The 15,312-nt window shown below is 39.9% G+C and overlaps 1 protein-coding gene across 1 annotated transcript in view; it reads left to right on the top strand.

Annotated features, from left to right (window-relative positions):
* The window catches only part of NETO1 (neuropilin and tolloid like 1), a 159,801-nt gene that overhangs the window by 76,512 nt on the left and 67,977 nt on the right, over positions 1 to 15,312 (top strand). Inside the window, exon 8 of the mRNA XM_074985452.1 lies at positions 3,245 to 3,493. Within this exon, the coding sequence (XP_074841553.1) occupies positions 3,245 to 3,493 (249 nt within the window). The remainder of the gene's footprint in view (positions 1 to 3,244; positions 3,494 to 15,312) is intronic.

Genomic DNA, 15,312 nt, shown 5'->3' with positions numbered 1-15,312 from the left:
AAGGCTGATGCTGAAATGCCTAACAATGCATGGTAGTGGAAAGGAGGTAGGTTTAGAAGATAAAATACGTAAAGAACAAGTTAAAAATTACTTAGAAAAAATAAATGCCTTCAGGTCACCAGGGCCTGGTGAAATGCATCCTAGAATACTTAAGGAGCTGATAAAGGAGGTTTCTGAGCCTTTAGCTGTCATCTTTGAAATGTCCTGGAAGTAGGGATTGATTCCAGAAGACTGGAAAAGGGCAAACATAGTGCCCATGTATAAAGAGGGAAAAAAGAACAACCCAGAAAACTACAGACCAATCAGTTTAACTTCTGTGCTGGGAAAAATAATGGAGCAAATAATTAAGGAATTCATCTGCAAACATCTGGATGACAATAAGGTGAGAGGTAACAGCCAGCATGGATTTGTAAAGAACAAATCATGCCAGACCAATCTGATAGCTTTGTTTGACAGGGTAACAAGTCTTATGGAGAAGGGAGAGGCAGTGGATGTGGTATACCTGGCCTTTAGTAAGGGATTTGACACAGTCTTGCATGATCTTCTTATCAATAAACTAAGCAAATAAAACTTAGATGGGGCCACTATAAGGTAGGTGCATAACTGGCTGGATAACTGTTCTCAGAGGCTACATCTACACGTGCAGCCAACATCGAAATAGTCTATTTCGATGAATAACGTCTACACGTCCTCCAGGGCCGGCAACGTCGATGTTCAACTTCGACGTTGCTCAGCCCAACATCGAAATAGGCGCAGCGAGGGAACGTCTACACGTCAAAGCAGCACACATCGAAATAGGGATGCCAGGCACAGCTGCAGACAGGGTCACAGGGTGGACTCAACAGCCAGCCGCTCCCTTAAAGGGCCCCTCCCAGACACAGTTGCACTAAACAACACAAGATCCACAGAGCTGACAACTGGTTGCAGACCCTGTGCCTGCAGCATAGATCCCCAGCTGCCGCAGAAGCAGCCAGAAGCCCTGGACTAAGGGCTGCTGCCCACGGTGACCATAGAGCCCCGCAGGGGCTGGAGAGAGAGCGTCTCTCAACCCCCCAGCTGATGGCCGCCATGGAGGACCCAGCAATTTCGATGTTGCGGGACGCGGATTGTCTACACGGTCCCTACTTCGACGTTGAACGTCGAAGTAGGGCGCTATTCCTATCTCCTCATCAGGTTAGCGACTTCGACGTCTCGCCGCCTAACGTCGAAGTTAACTTCGAAATTGCGCCTGACGCGTGTAGACGCAGCTAGAGAGTAGTTATTAATGGTTTGCAGTCACGCTTGAAGGGCATAATAAGTGGGGTTTCACAGTGATCTGCTTTGGGACCAGTTCTATTCAATATCTTCATCAACAATTTAGATATTGGCAGAGAGAGTATGCTTATTAAATTTGCAGATGATACGAAGCTGGGAGGGGTAGCAACTGCTTTGAAGGATAGGCTCATAATTTAGAATGATCTGGACAAACTGGAAAAATGGTCTGAGGTAAAAAGGGTGAAGTTTAATAAGGACAAATGCAAAGTACTCCACTAAGGAAGAAACAATCAGCTTCCTACATATATGGAATGGGAAGTGACTTTCTAGGAAGGAGAACTGTGGAAAGGCACTTATGGGTCATAGGGGACAACAAGCTAAATATGAGTCAACAGTGTGATGCTGTTGCCAAAAAAGCAAACATGATTCTGGGATGTATTAAGTCATTCTTCCACTCTACTCTGTGCTCATTAGGCCTCCATTGGAGTTTTGTGTCCAATTCTGAGCACCACATTTCAAGAAAGGTGTGGAGAAATTGGAAAAGATCCAGAGGAGAGCAACAAGAATGATTAAAGGTCTAGAGAACATGAGCTATGAGGGAAGACGGAAAGTACTGGGCTTGTTTAGTTTAGAAAAGAGAAGTTACAAGGGGGAGGGAGAAAAATTGTTCTCCTTGGCCTCTGTGCATAGGATAAGGATCAATGGGCTTAAATTGCAGCAAGAGAGGTTTAGATTAGACATTAGGAAAAACTTCCTGTCAGGGTGGTTAAACACTGGAATAAGTTACCTAGGGGAGTTGTAGAATCTCCATTGATGGAGATATTTGAGAGCAGGTTAGATAGTCACCTATAAGGGATGATCTAGATGGTGTTTGGTCTTGCCAAGAGAGCAGGCACCTGTACTTGATTACCTCTTGAGGTTCCTTCCAGTTCTAGTGTTCTGTGATTCCATGTGTTCGATACTGGACATGACCCCCAAGAGGAATTTAGTTCAGAGGCCTAAGAAAATACCTGATGGTAGAAGGTTCTCTAAATCAATAGAAGCACAGAAAGAGACAGTAGTTGGAAATTTAAGGTGGAAAAATTCAAACTAAAAGAAGGCACACCTTTTTAATAGAGTGTAATTAGCTACTGGAAAAAGTCACTTAGATGGATTCTTCATAACTTGCATTCTTTATTTTAAAAGTCTTTGTAAAAGAGATGCTATAGTTCAAATCACAAGCTCTTTCTCTTCTCATGCAAAGTACTGGGTGAAATTCTGTTTTGTTTGTGAGGCCAGAGGTCAGGTTAGGTTATCACAACAATCCCTAACTGTCATAAAAATGTGTAAATTTAGTATTTCCTTTACACTCAAGCCTCTGATCAAGCCATCATTTTAACAGATCTAAAATATCTAAAGTTTCCCATGGCATATTGTTTGTTTGTTCAATTAACTTATCTAATCTTACATGCTGTTTGGATGGTTTCAAAAGTGATGTTTCCCTGTATTTTTTTTCCAAGTAACGTGTTAAAATTATTTAAGGTGAAATTTTGTCATGGGATTTTTAGATAGACCTTTCATTTACTTCAGTGTTTCTGGGGACAGGTTTGTCTTTAGTACCATATTTCTAGTTCTGAAGAGAGAATTTCTCATTTTTGTAAGCCCTGAAAAAACGTATATTTTCCTTATGAGTCCTGTAGTTTGTTTCATCCATTACTTGGATTACTTCAGAATTTTTCTGTGAATTAATGTTGCCAGCTCATATTATGCTTTTATAACATTGAATGTTTTCTTGCCTTACTTAAAATAGTGTTGGACATGCTTTTTCTTAGGAAAAGAACAGCAATGTCAATGGGCTACAGAAGATGTCATAACTTTCAAATACTGAACAGAACCATTGGTTAGGAAAAATCTAATAATATGTAGGGAAACAGGAATAGATAAATTTATCAACAGCTTGAAAGTAACAAAATATGAACTAGTTGTAACTGCAATTCTTTTTTCTCTCTAGCGTCTCCAAGGCAATGTATTGAACTACGCTTTGATGAAAAATATTCTATAGAGCCTTCTTGGGAGTGTAAATTTGATCACATTGAAGTGCGAGATGGACCTTTTGGATTTTCCCCAATCATTGGACGTTTCTGTGGACAGCAGAATCCACCTATGATAAAATCTAGTGGCAGATTCCTGTGGATTAAATTTTTTGCTGATGGTGAGCTGGAATCTATGGGATTTTCTGCTCAATATAATTTCACACCTGGTGAGTACTAGTTTTGACAGAAACATTTGATTTTTTAATATCTTGTTTTAGTAATAATGTATAATTGTGACATACTTTACTATTTTTAATTGGAATAGGATATTGTCTAAGTTAAAAGAAGATATCAATTCAAGTAAAACAGTGCACAGTATATCCATTTTACACAACACACCCAGCATTTTTGACAAGTTATTTTTCAGTGCCTTTTTTATACTTGCCACATATATTGAGTGAAAGGATTCCTGTAACTGTAAAACACAATGTTTTCAACAAAATGCTTTTATAGCAAATCATTTAAATTGCATTATAAGGCAGTAAGTGGTTTATATTTGATTGTTATGCTGTGTAGTTTTTCCTTCCAAGTGATCAGCAATAAAAAGCATTTTAATAAAAGAAAAAGGAATTATCAGAAAATTACATCACTGTTTTCTTTCACTTTGCTTTATTAGAGAGGGACTGCTATACCTCTGCTCAGTAGGGGAGATAACTGGCAAATCACAGCATGCATTCCAAAAGGAAATTTTGAATTCACAAACAATACAGTGATCAGTAAAATGATCCAGTGAAAGATGTTTCCAAATCTCACTAACAGTTGTATAATTACTGTGCTTTGTCATTTTATCTACTTAATTTATTAGAGTAAAATCAAGATCTCTAGTCAGACTTCCAGTTAAATGTTGCCTCAGAGCATTACAATAAAAATAGCTTTTATTTTATTTGTGGCTTCCGTAGCATTGCACTGCAGTCTTTAGGATTTCAAGGCATTCTATAGGGTGTTTGACGTACGGAACGACTCCTATTTTAATATAGTTCGAGCAAAAGTGTTATAATTGGTCACTTATGTAACCAATGAAACCAGTGTTTCAGTTACATTGTTGGAATATTTTGTCAGATCATCAGCAAAAATCAGTCTGATATAACTCTTGCTAACTTCCTTATTCCAACAACACCACAGAGGTTAATAAATGTGTATATCTAAAGCAAGCAGGATTTATCCTCAAAAGGCTCTACATAGTTTTATTTATCTGAAAGAAACACAAGACATAATATAAAATTAATAATTGGGTTTCAACTAGATATTAAGATGATGTATATTGTTGTATATTGTGCTATTGCAGGGCAAAGTATACCTTCTGGACATGCATTTCACATATGCAATAGCAGAACTACTTATTGATGTCTGTGGGAAATTCTTCAGTAAGCAGATGGCCTTGTTTTTCTATAGACAATTGTGAATGGAAAGAGCAATATTTCTTCGGTGAAATTTTACTGAAGAGTCACGTGCTTATCTCTAAAAGTTGGATTAGCGCTGATCTGTCAGTAGCTGAGTCTCTGTTGTGTTGACATAACTGATTGCCATGCTGTGTAGTTTTTCATTCAAAGTAATCAGCAATAAAAGGTATTTAAATAAAAAAAAAAGAATAATCAGAAAATTACATCAATCCATGGGCTTCTACTATATTCCCTCACCTCTCTGCCTCAGAAAAAAGTACTTAATTCTTGATCTCCATATTGTTCATATTTCAAAGGGGCTATGGTGCTTTGTTTGAAAGGGGCGGTGCTAGCACAATCCACAACTTATTCCATCCAAAAATTTCCCAGCTAAGAAAACCAATTTCAGGTACCATGTTCTACCCAGATTCCTCTTCCACTGGTGTGAGTTTATTTTTTGATTAAAGATCAATGTCAGTGAATTGCTTAGCAAACTAAACTTATTCCAGACTTCAGGTGGAATACCCCTTTTTTTTATATAGTCTTCTCTATGAGGACTTAAAAAAATGATTGTGAATCCATGCAGTAAATAATAGTATTATTCATCCTTGCATAATCCAAAGTAGTGTTTGCTGTCTTTCTTACCTTTTGATTTGTGTATTATGAGGGTCAGGGACGGCTAGATCCATAACCAGTTATAACTTAAAAAAGTGGGTTTTAGGGGTTTCCACACCTGTCTTCTTAGATAAAGACTAAGCTACATCTCTGGTGGGACGTATATCAGGGCTTCCTCATGTTGTTAGTTGGAGGATGCACAGAGAAGCTCATCATGAACACAGGAGCAATACGGATGACGATCACAGGTCCTCTATAAACAACTTGGAGAAGTAATGAAGATGGGATGATAGCAGCAGAACTGGCTTCCGTGAATGGTGACTTTTTCCCCACCTCCTCGCATTCTGTCTTCATGTGTGAAGAATCAGGATGAGATTTGTCAAGATCTGTAGCCCAACTATGCAAGCGGGGAGAGGAAATTGGCAGCACTACCATACAAAGACTGACTACCCCCATGGGAGTGTTGAAGAGGAATAAAGGGAAGAGTGGCTGGCTCATGTGCCTCCAAAGATTGCCCACCTGAGCCTTTAACGTCATCTTCAACCAGAACTGTCCATGACTTTTTTTTACCACAGTAAGGATCAGAAGAAAATCAACGACAAAGATCTCTGTTTAAATCTCTTTACTCTCTACTGACTTGTTTGAGAGAGACTCATAATGGACAACAAATTAGATAAGTGCTTGAATTGTGGTTTGGTGGCAAACACAGTAGATGCAATCAGAGCTTTGCATGAAGAGCCTTTATGCAGTAATGGGACACTAAAATACCTCTTGGGGTGTGGGTAGCCTCTAGAGTGCTACACTCAGCGCTGGGCACTGCAGTAAAAAACAATGCAGAGATATTGAGGGACACTCTGCACGACACTGTGGGGCCACTTCTGGTGTATTGCATCCGGTTCTGGGCCCCTGAGTAGAGAAAGGACGTGGACTCATTGGAGAGGGTTCAGTGGAGGGCAAAGAAAACGATTCAGGGGCTGGAGCACATGACCTGTGAGGAGAGGCTGAGAGATTTGGGCTTATTTAGTTTGCAGAAGAGAAGATTGTGGGGAGATTTGATAGCAGCCTTCAACTTTATGAAAGGGGGCTCTAAAGAGGATGGAGAGAGACTATTCTCAGTGGTGACAGATAACAGAACAAGGAGCAAAGGTCTGAAGTTACAGAGGGAGAGGTGTAAGTTGGATATTAGCAAAAACTATTTCACCAGGAGGGTGGTGAAGCACTGTAATGTGTTACTGAGAGACGTGGTGGAATCGCCATCCTTAGAGGTTTTTGAGTCCCGGTTTGACAAAATCCTTGCTGGGATAATTTAGTAGGGGTTGATCCTGCTTTGGGTAGGGGGCTGGACTAGATGACCTCCTGAGGTCCAATCCATCCCTAGAGTTCTACGATTCTATGACATTTAGAAAAAGTAAAATAAGGGTGATTATAGATTTATAAAGAAATATTAACAAGAGAAATGGGTACAACTTGGCTAAATAATGACGAAACAGAAAGGACAACTGTTTCTTTTCTAATTACTTAAAAGTTAAATGTATAAGGAGGAAGAGGAATTGATTAGGATGGCTGAAGGATGTAGAACTAGGACAAAAGTAGTGAGGGTAAGGAAGAGAAAAATAAGGCTGAATATCAGGACAAAAAACATTCCTAATATTAACATCTGACAGACTTGGTAAATTTATAGAAGTTCCTTCAGTTGCAATATTTGAAATTTAGGCTGAATGAAGTACTAGAAAGGAGATGGTATAGAATAATCCTGGCAGAGGGATGGGTTAATAATTTACTAGTATTGGATCTTTACCATCTCCAACTTCTTTGGAGAGAGCACTGTCCTGCCAAAGAGGTGTGTAGACACCTACACGTTAGTTCACAGATTCTGATGTATTTATTTAACGAAGAGATTCCTGTGAAAATTTAAGCATTTTAAAAAAAATATTATTTTTAAAGATTTTGCTTTGTTTTTTGCTGCTGTTCATTATTTTGTTTTGTTTTGTTTTGGTTGGGGGAGTGGTTGTAAGGGATAAGTGTTCTGGCATCTTGTGACAGATGACCCCACAGTCATACTATTAAAATGGAAATGTCGCTATTTTCTTCTAATTAGTAAAATAGAATTACAAGTATAATAGAAGAAACTTTTGGAATGAAAAAAAAACATTTAAAAAATAACAAGAAGTCCTGTGGCACCTTATAGACTAAAACATATTTTGGAGCATAAGCTTTCATGGGCAAAGACCTGTTTTGTCAGATGCATGAGTGGGAGGGTTTCAGAGGAGGGTTTAAAGACGAAGTCTCAGTAAAGGAGTGGGCCAGAGTTGACAAGGTCTGTTCAGTCATGGAGGATGTCGCCCATTATCAGCAGTTCATGTGGAGTTGTGAACATTAAGAGAAGAGAAATCAAGTCAGTTCAGTCAGGGAGGATGTGGCCTGTTATCAGTAGTTAATGTGGAGTGTTGGAGTCATACAGAGTGGATAGCAGACTAATACGGTTGTTGAAAGATATCAATGATAATGCAGAGGCAGCAGTGAGAACATGCAGGGAGTTGGGAACAAAGTAGAGGTACGAGACAAGGAGATCCAACATCGCCAAGTATCTTGATCGCACATCTGGAGAGAGTGATGGACAAGATCAAGGAAGAGGTAGAAGGGATATCTGTGCATGGGAAAAAATTAACAACTTGAGGTTTGCGGATGATATAGTTATCATTGAGGAAGATGAGGAGAAGCTAGTGAAAATGGTGCAGGTGTTAAACGAAGAAGGGAAGAGGTACGGACTGATTATGAACATCGATAAAACAGAAATAAGGGTATTTCGAGATAATGGAATAGGAAGGAAGATCAGTGTGGATGGTATTGAACTAGAAACTGTAGGGAAGTTCACATATCTGGGGAGCAACATAACGTATGATTTGGACTGTAAGAAGGAAATAGCGACTAGAATAGCAAAAGCAAGAGCGAGTTTGAAGGTGATGGATAAGACCTGGAAAAGCAAAGCAATTAGCTTAAGAATGAAGCTGGGCATCTTGAAAATGTGTGTATTCAGCAGCATGTTGTATGGATGTGAGACATGGGTGATAACAAACGATTTGAAAAGAAGAATATTGGCATTCGAAACGAGTTGTTATAGAAAGATTCTGAGAATAGGATGGATGCAGAAGATCACCAATGAGGAATTATGTAGGAAGATGCAGCCGAAAGAGAACCTGCTGCAGAAGGTTATAAAATGAAAGCTACAACTATTTGGACATATTCGCAGAATGAATGACGAACGAAAAATCAAGACCCTAGTATTTGGCATAGTGGATGGTTCAAATAGGAGAGGCAGAACCCACAGAAAATGCATAGATGATGTAGTAGATTGGTGCGAAGCTAATCTACAGAAACTAAGCCACTCTGCACTGGTTAGGGAAAGATGGAAGGAGATAGTGAGAGAGGCATCAGACACCAATGGGTACCGAGTCCACAGTTATTGATGATGATGATGTGAATGTCAAGAGCGGAGAAACTGTTTTTGTAATGGGCATCCACTCCCAGTCTCTGTTCAATCCTTGGTTGATGGAGTCAAATTTGCAAATGAATTGCAGCTCTGACGTCTCTCTTCGGAATTTATTTTTGATTTTTTTTGTTTTAGGACCGCTACTTTTAAATCTGTTATTGAGGGTCCAGGGAGATTGAAGTGTTCTCCTACAGGTTTTCATATGTTACCATTCCTGATGTCTAACTTATGGCCATTTATTCTTTTACACAGAGATTTTCCAGTTTGGTCAATGTAAATTGAAGTGGGGCATTGTTGGCACATGGTGGCATATATTATATTAGTGGATGTGCAGGTGAAAGAGCCCCTCATGGTGTGGTTGATGTGTTTGGGTCCTGTGATGATATTGCTGATGTAGATATGTGAGCAGAGTTGGCACCGAGGTTTGTTGCAGGGATTGGTTCCAGGTTTAGAATTACTGTGCTGTGGCCTGTAGTTGCTGGTGAGAATTTGTTTAAGGTTGGAAGGCTGTCTGTAGGCAAGGACAGGTCTGCCTCCCAAAGTCTGTGAGAGTGAAGTATCGTTGTCCAGGATGGGTTGTAGATCACTGATGATGCGCTGGAGAGGCTTTAGCTGGGGGCTGTATGTGATGGCCAGTGGTGTTCTCTTGTTTTCCTTGTTGGGTCTGTCTTGTAGCAGACGGCTTCTGGGTACACATCTGGCTCTGTTAGTCTGTTTCTTCACTTGCTTAGGTGGGTATTGTAGTTTCGGAAAGCTTGGTAAAAGTCTTGCCGGTGTTTGTCTCTGTCTGAAGAATTGGAACAAATGCAGTTGTATCTTAGTGTCTGGCTGTATATAATGGATCATGTAGTCTGCCCTGGATGGAAGCTGGGGGCATGTAGGTATAAGGGAGTATTTATGTGACCATCACTTATTTGCACAGTAGTGTCCAGGAAGTGGATCTCTTTCCAGGCTGAGGTTGACGGTCAGGTGGAAACTGTTGAAATCATGGTGGAACTCTTAAAGAGCCTCTTTCCCAAGGTGCAGATGATGAAGATGTCATCTATGTAGTGCAAGTAGAGGAGGGGCACTAGGAGATGACAGCTGAGGAAGAGTTCCAGGTTAGCCATAAAAATGTTGGCATACTGTTGGTGCCATGTGGATGCCCATAGCAGTGCCACTGATTTGAAGATATAAATTGTCCTCAAATCTGAAATAGATAAAACAATAGATGCAGAACAAATTTGACTGGGTAGTCAGAAAGCTACCTATTTCTCACTAAAAACTGGGGGAATTATTTCAAATTACTGCATTTTTGACTAAATATTTTCTAAGAAATAGTAGATAAATAAAATATGGGTAATCAAGTCATGTACCCTATGAGCCCCTTGATTAAAAAATTATGTAATGCTGCACTTTGGGTCAGTCTACAGTAGCAGCTGAACAATTTTACATGCTACATTAGGAATATCTGGTGCAAACAACCATGTCTGAAAATTAGGGTATGTCTTCACTACCCAGAAGATTGATTTTCTGGGGTTTTATTTTGCATACCTAGTGGGGATGTGTGAAATCAAACTATTAAGGATCAACAGTCGACCCTTGTATTCCTCAGTCTCACAAGGAGCAAGGGAGGTCAACTTGAGAGTTTCTCCCATTAACCTCCCTCAGTGAGGATAGCCAGGTAAGTCAATTATAGCTAAGTTGATTCCAGCTATGCAATTGCCATAGCTGAAATTGTGTATTTACAGTTGACTTTAAGGTCTAGTGTACACCTGGTCTGAGATACTTTCTTCATGTGAAGACAGTGTGATAGCACAGGTTTCTGGGCACAGCTAGAGAAATCATTCCAGGGCATCTTTGCTTAAAAATCACGCTATTTAAGCCCCAGGCTGGGATTTCCTTCTCACTAAAGCAAATCCAACCAGCCACAACAGCACCTCTGCCAACTCCCTAGTCAGCCAGAAGCCACACCAGCAAACACACAGACTTCTCAGTTAAAACAAAAAGCAGTCAAGTAGCACTTTAAAGACTAGCAAAATTGTTTATTGGGTGAGCTTTCGTGGGACAGACCCACTTCTTCAGTCCTTAGCCAGACCTCTCAGTTGCTATACCAGTGCAGACCAACAACCCCCAAATTCAGGTGATGGGCTTTCATAGATTCTTCTGGACCCCGAAGGGCCCAGCTGCAGTTCCTGGTCAATATATATTTGGATCTTACCCAAATCACGTAAAAGCCAGATCCTTAGATCTACTATCTTTGGGTTTATTAAGAAAAAAGAAAAAAGAGGGTTAGACAGACAAATTGTTAAAGAAATACTTTACATTCATCAATCATAAGTACTGATGCAGGACAGCAGTGTTATTTGCTGATTCTTAAAAGTCTCTGAAAGTTCATTTCAGGTAACATAGACTGAGTTACTGGAACATTGTAGATTCAGCCTACTGGGGTTCACATGCTGGACATAGTCCCTTGGGCCGTATCTACACTAGCCCAAAACTTCGAAATGGCTATGCAAATGGCCATTTCAAAGTTTACTAATGAAGCACTGAAATACATATTCAGAGCCTCATTAGCATGCTGGCAGCTGTGGCAATTTGAAATCTGCTGTTAGGAATAAGGGGATTTTGAAGTTGCCAGGGTCCTTTCAAAAAGGCATCCCATCTGGACAAGCCGCGTGGTGGTGAGCCGCGTCAATTTCGAAGTGCCACGGCTGCTGGCATTCTAATGAGGCACTGAATATGTATTTCAGCACTTCATTAGTAAACTTTGAAATGGCCATTTGCATGTCCATTTCAATGTTTTGGATTAGTGTAGACATAGCCTTAGAAACCAAAAGACAAAACATCAAAGATGGACCCTCTAAGTCCACATCATGGCTTTCCCTCATCTGGGTCCAGGACAAAGTCCCTTCTTCTTCCCCGTAGTCCCTTGAGGGTCTGCCCCCACCTGACTCAGGTGGACAGTTGTGGCATACTGCCATTGGATGAATCCCAGAAGACAGCCTCCAATTTCTTAGATGGACCTGTTCCTTTGTTTCAGTTCAGGTCACCAAACCAATGTATTGCATCCCATTGAAAAGTCCCAAGCATCTGGGATGTGGATTCGACTGTCTGAGCACTTGTTTATAGTCCATTCATTCTGGCTGGGGCTGAGTTCATACCTTCTATTGAGAAGCTTAGTACTGAAATGTTTTTCTAATACACTCTGTAAGTAGTCCGTCATGTCCAACTTCCTACAGAGTGTATTAGAAAAAAAATGTTTCTAATACAGCTACATAGCTATTTTACCTGCATACACGATACAGATATATAAGCAGCATACATAGATTCAGGGCATCATCAGCTTTCATTAGATACCTCATACAGCCCTGCTGGCTAAAAATTTGGGCCCAACAGCCACACTGGCCATTGAAATGGCTTCAAGACCCACTATAAAAATCCGGTCATGTGACAGAGATGCAGACGGAGGAAGCATACATTTAACTTGAACTGTCTGAGGCCATACCAATGTTTGCCAGGGATTTGTGCTGCCACAGTCAATGCAACATGGGTCAGTGTAATTGGTTTCGCCCTTCTAAATTGACTGCAGATTACTCTCTGGTTGACACTGGTACTCCCTGGGGAAAAACCGTAAGGAGATGCCACAGTGCTTTGAGCTAAGTTTTGTCTACTCCAGCTACATTATTCACATAGTCAGAGTAGAGGAACTTAGATTGACTTACCTTAGTAGTGTAAACTAGGTTTTACTTGTCTATGATAGAATTGGGGCTTTTTTGTTTTATACCCTGGTCTCTAATTCTTCAGGGCAGTGTCTTAAGACAGCTCATTTTTTCTCCTCAATCCCATTAGTTAGTAGAAACTGTATTTTTATTTAGCCTCATTAACATAAAGGTTAGTCCCCAATGCTTTATATTCAGCTGCATGATCAGGGAAAAAAATTAGTGAGTCCTCTGCACCTGCAACAAAGTGGGTGTAATACATAACTAAATCAGGATGGTGTCATTTTTATAGCCTCTGTGCACAGGTGTTAAGGACTGCAGAAGAGGCCAGGCAATGGACAGTTGGTGCTTCTAACTGAAAGAAGGCCCCATGTCATAAAATGGAGAGTCTTCTTATGCTCTCAATGGAAGTTCCATTTTTCAGAACTCTGTTTATAATGGTAATCATGCTTTGCACTTCAAGAGCATTTTGCAATTGCAAAATGTTAGGCAGATGTTGTACTTCCAAAGTGACTATTGAGTTTTAGTGTCTCAACTTGTATATATGCAAGGGAGTGTCACCCTCTATGGACTACCTACTGATTTCCTAAAGGGTGGGATTTTAACACTGGCAGACAATCTCTGACTCCTCTCATCTATGGCTCCCCTTACACTGTCAGAGTCTTTTCCTCCTTCCATAGAGAGTGCTACTTTGAAATTCTCTCTCAACCATCCTCTGCCTTTGGCTACATCACAGAGGCCCATTCCCCATCCTATTGCTGGTGCTACTGTGGCTGCATATCAGGTGTGTGCCAACATTGTCTGTAGGCTGTATGCGTCTGTATGTACTCCAGAGGGATTCAACTGCTGCCCAGCTGATTAGCAGAGCACATTCACATATGCCTCAGTGCACATAAAAATTATTCCACACATGGATGGAAAAAAAATAGAGGGAGCATTGGTGTCCACACATGCACCTTTTTTAAGATCATTTTGCTTAGATAATCTTAATATAATAAAACATTTATAACATGATGTTAACTCGCTTATTGTGTATAATGGATTATTCGTTAGCTAATGATTTTTGTAACACAATGCTATTTTCATATACAGACAAACCCCCTGAGATCTGCAGCTTTCCTGACATTATAATATAGTTAATTTCACCAACCTACCCTTCCAACATCTCTGCTGCTTTTCACCAAGTCCGTCTCCCCCATCAAGTATGGAATTATGATTCTAACAAAATTCTCTGGATCGAGACTAAATATTTTTGTGGCAGTGACTACAATGCTAAGACAAGGTACAGAGAATGTCAAATTCCGGAAGAGTATCAGAGAGGTAGCCGTGTTAGTCAGTACCTTCTTTGCCCACGAACGCTTGTGCTCCAAAATATCTGTTAGTTTATAAGGTGCCACAGGACTTCTTGTTGTTTTGAAGTTCCAGAAGAATAGCTTTAGACACCAGCTCATGCTCCGGACTCTGGTAAAATTCTGACTCCTTTAAAGTCAGTAGCAAAACGCAATCTTCAGTATTGCTAGAACTTCCCCCCTTCTGTTCCTCATGGGCAAGATTCTCACTATTACCAGGAACCTTTTCTGACACCCTCATAGTCACATTCTGTGGTCCATCCTTCTCATTTATATTCAAGTTTATGTGTGCACAGGCTTTTTATTTTTAATTTTTGCTCTCCTCTCTAAAATGTTCCTCTTTCCTTTTTGATCCGAAACCAAGCAGGATATTTTTCAATATGACCACTGGGGAGCTTGTGGATTATTCAGTCAGGATTTTAGGAACAGCTCAATAGCTTGTTATAAGTTCAGCACAACAACTCTGAATATAGCATTACTGTTTAGGCAGCTGTCTCAGAACTTCTCACAGTTTCCTCTAATATTCAGCTAAACTGGATCTAGTCCTTAAAGAAAAAAAAAAACAACAACAGCCACTAATTCGAATTCAGTTTCTGTTGAAACAAAGAACCATCAGAAAGCCGTGTGAACCTAGATGAAACTGTCATTCACCCAAGTGTTCACGATGAGTATGAAAATGTAGAAAAGAGGTTAAGTGGAACCCAAACTATTTTTTTACATATCAGGGATCATAAACAAAGTTTTTATGGGGAAAATGAATTTGATTTAATCTCATTTTGGAAGGATTTACACTGCTCTAGTGCATAGACATTCAAACTGTATTATGGTATTGCATGATAATTATAAATAGCTTTGTCAGATTACACATTTGCAGAAGGACAACACACTATTCTGGTGCTCTTTAAACCCTATTCAAAGAGATTAAAAGGGGTATAGACTCAGCTTTGCAAATTTCACTGTGTTAGAAAAGGCATTTTGAATTTGCATCTTGTAAAAAAAATCATGTCAGCTGCAAAATCTTTACTCAAAATTCCAGAAGAATCACATATTTTTCGCTGTGTTCTACAGTGTTGACCCATATGAGGAGTAATTGCAGAATCAGGTCCTATAGCACAGCCAAACGTACATCATATATCGATACAGGACTAAGTTCTGAGGGGCCTTTTTATAGCCTTATGGCAGCAGACAGAGACCTTCCCTGTCTCTAAAGCAAGTCCCAGCAGTGGCTAAGTGGTGTTCCTGAAAATGCAAAGGGGCTACAGAACTATGAAGTCTGACGTTTTTGAACAGGTATTAAAAAAATAAATAAATAATAATAATAATAAAAATAAAATAATGGGCATAGAAACAGCTGTTGTGTTCAAATACCAAAGTGTAAATACCCTGGATCAGGTGGGGAAGGTCTTCTCAAGGATCAGTAACTGGTTATAAGTCAGGAAAGAAAGGACAGGA

Source organism: Carettochelys insculpta, chromosome 2 (genome assembly GCF_033958435.1).
Source record: "Carettochelys insculpta isolate YL-2023 chromosome 2, ASM3395843v1, whole genome shotgun sequence".
NCBI classification, from domain to species: domain Eukaryota; kingdom Metazoa; phylum Chordata; order Testudines; family Carettochelyidae; genus Carettochelys; species Carettochelys insculpta.
This window is presented reverse-complemented; position numbering and strand designations above follow the sequence as displayed.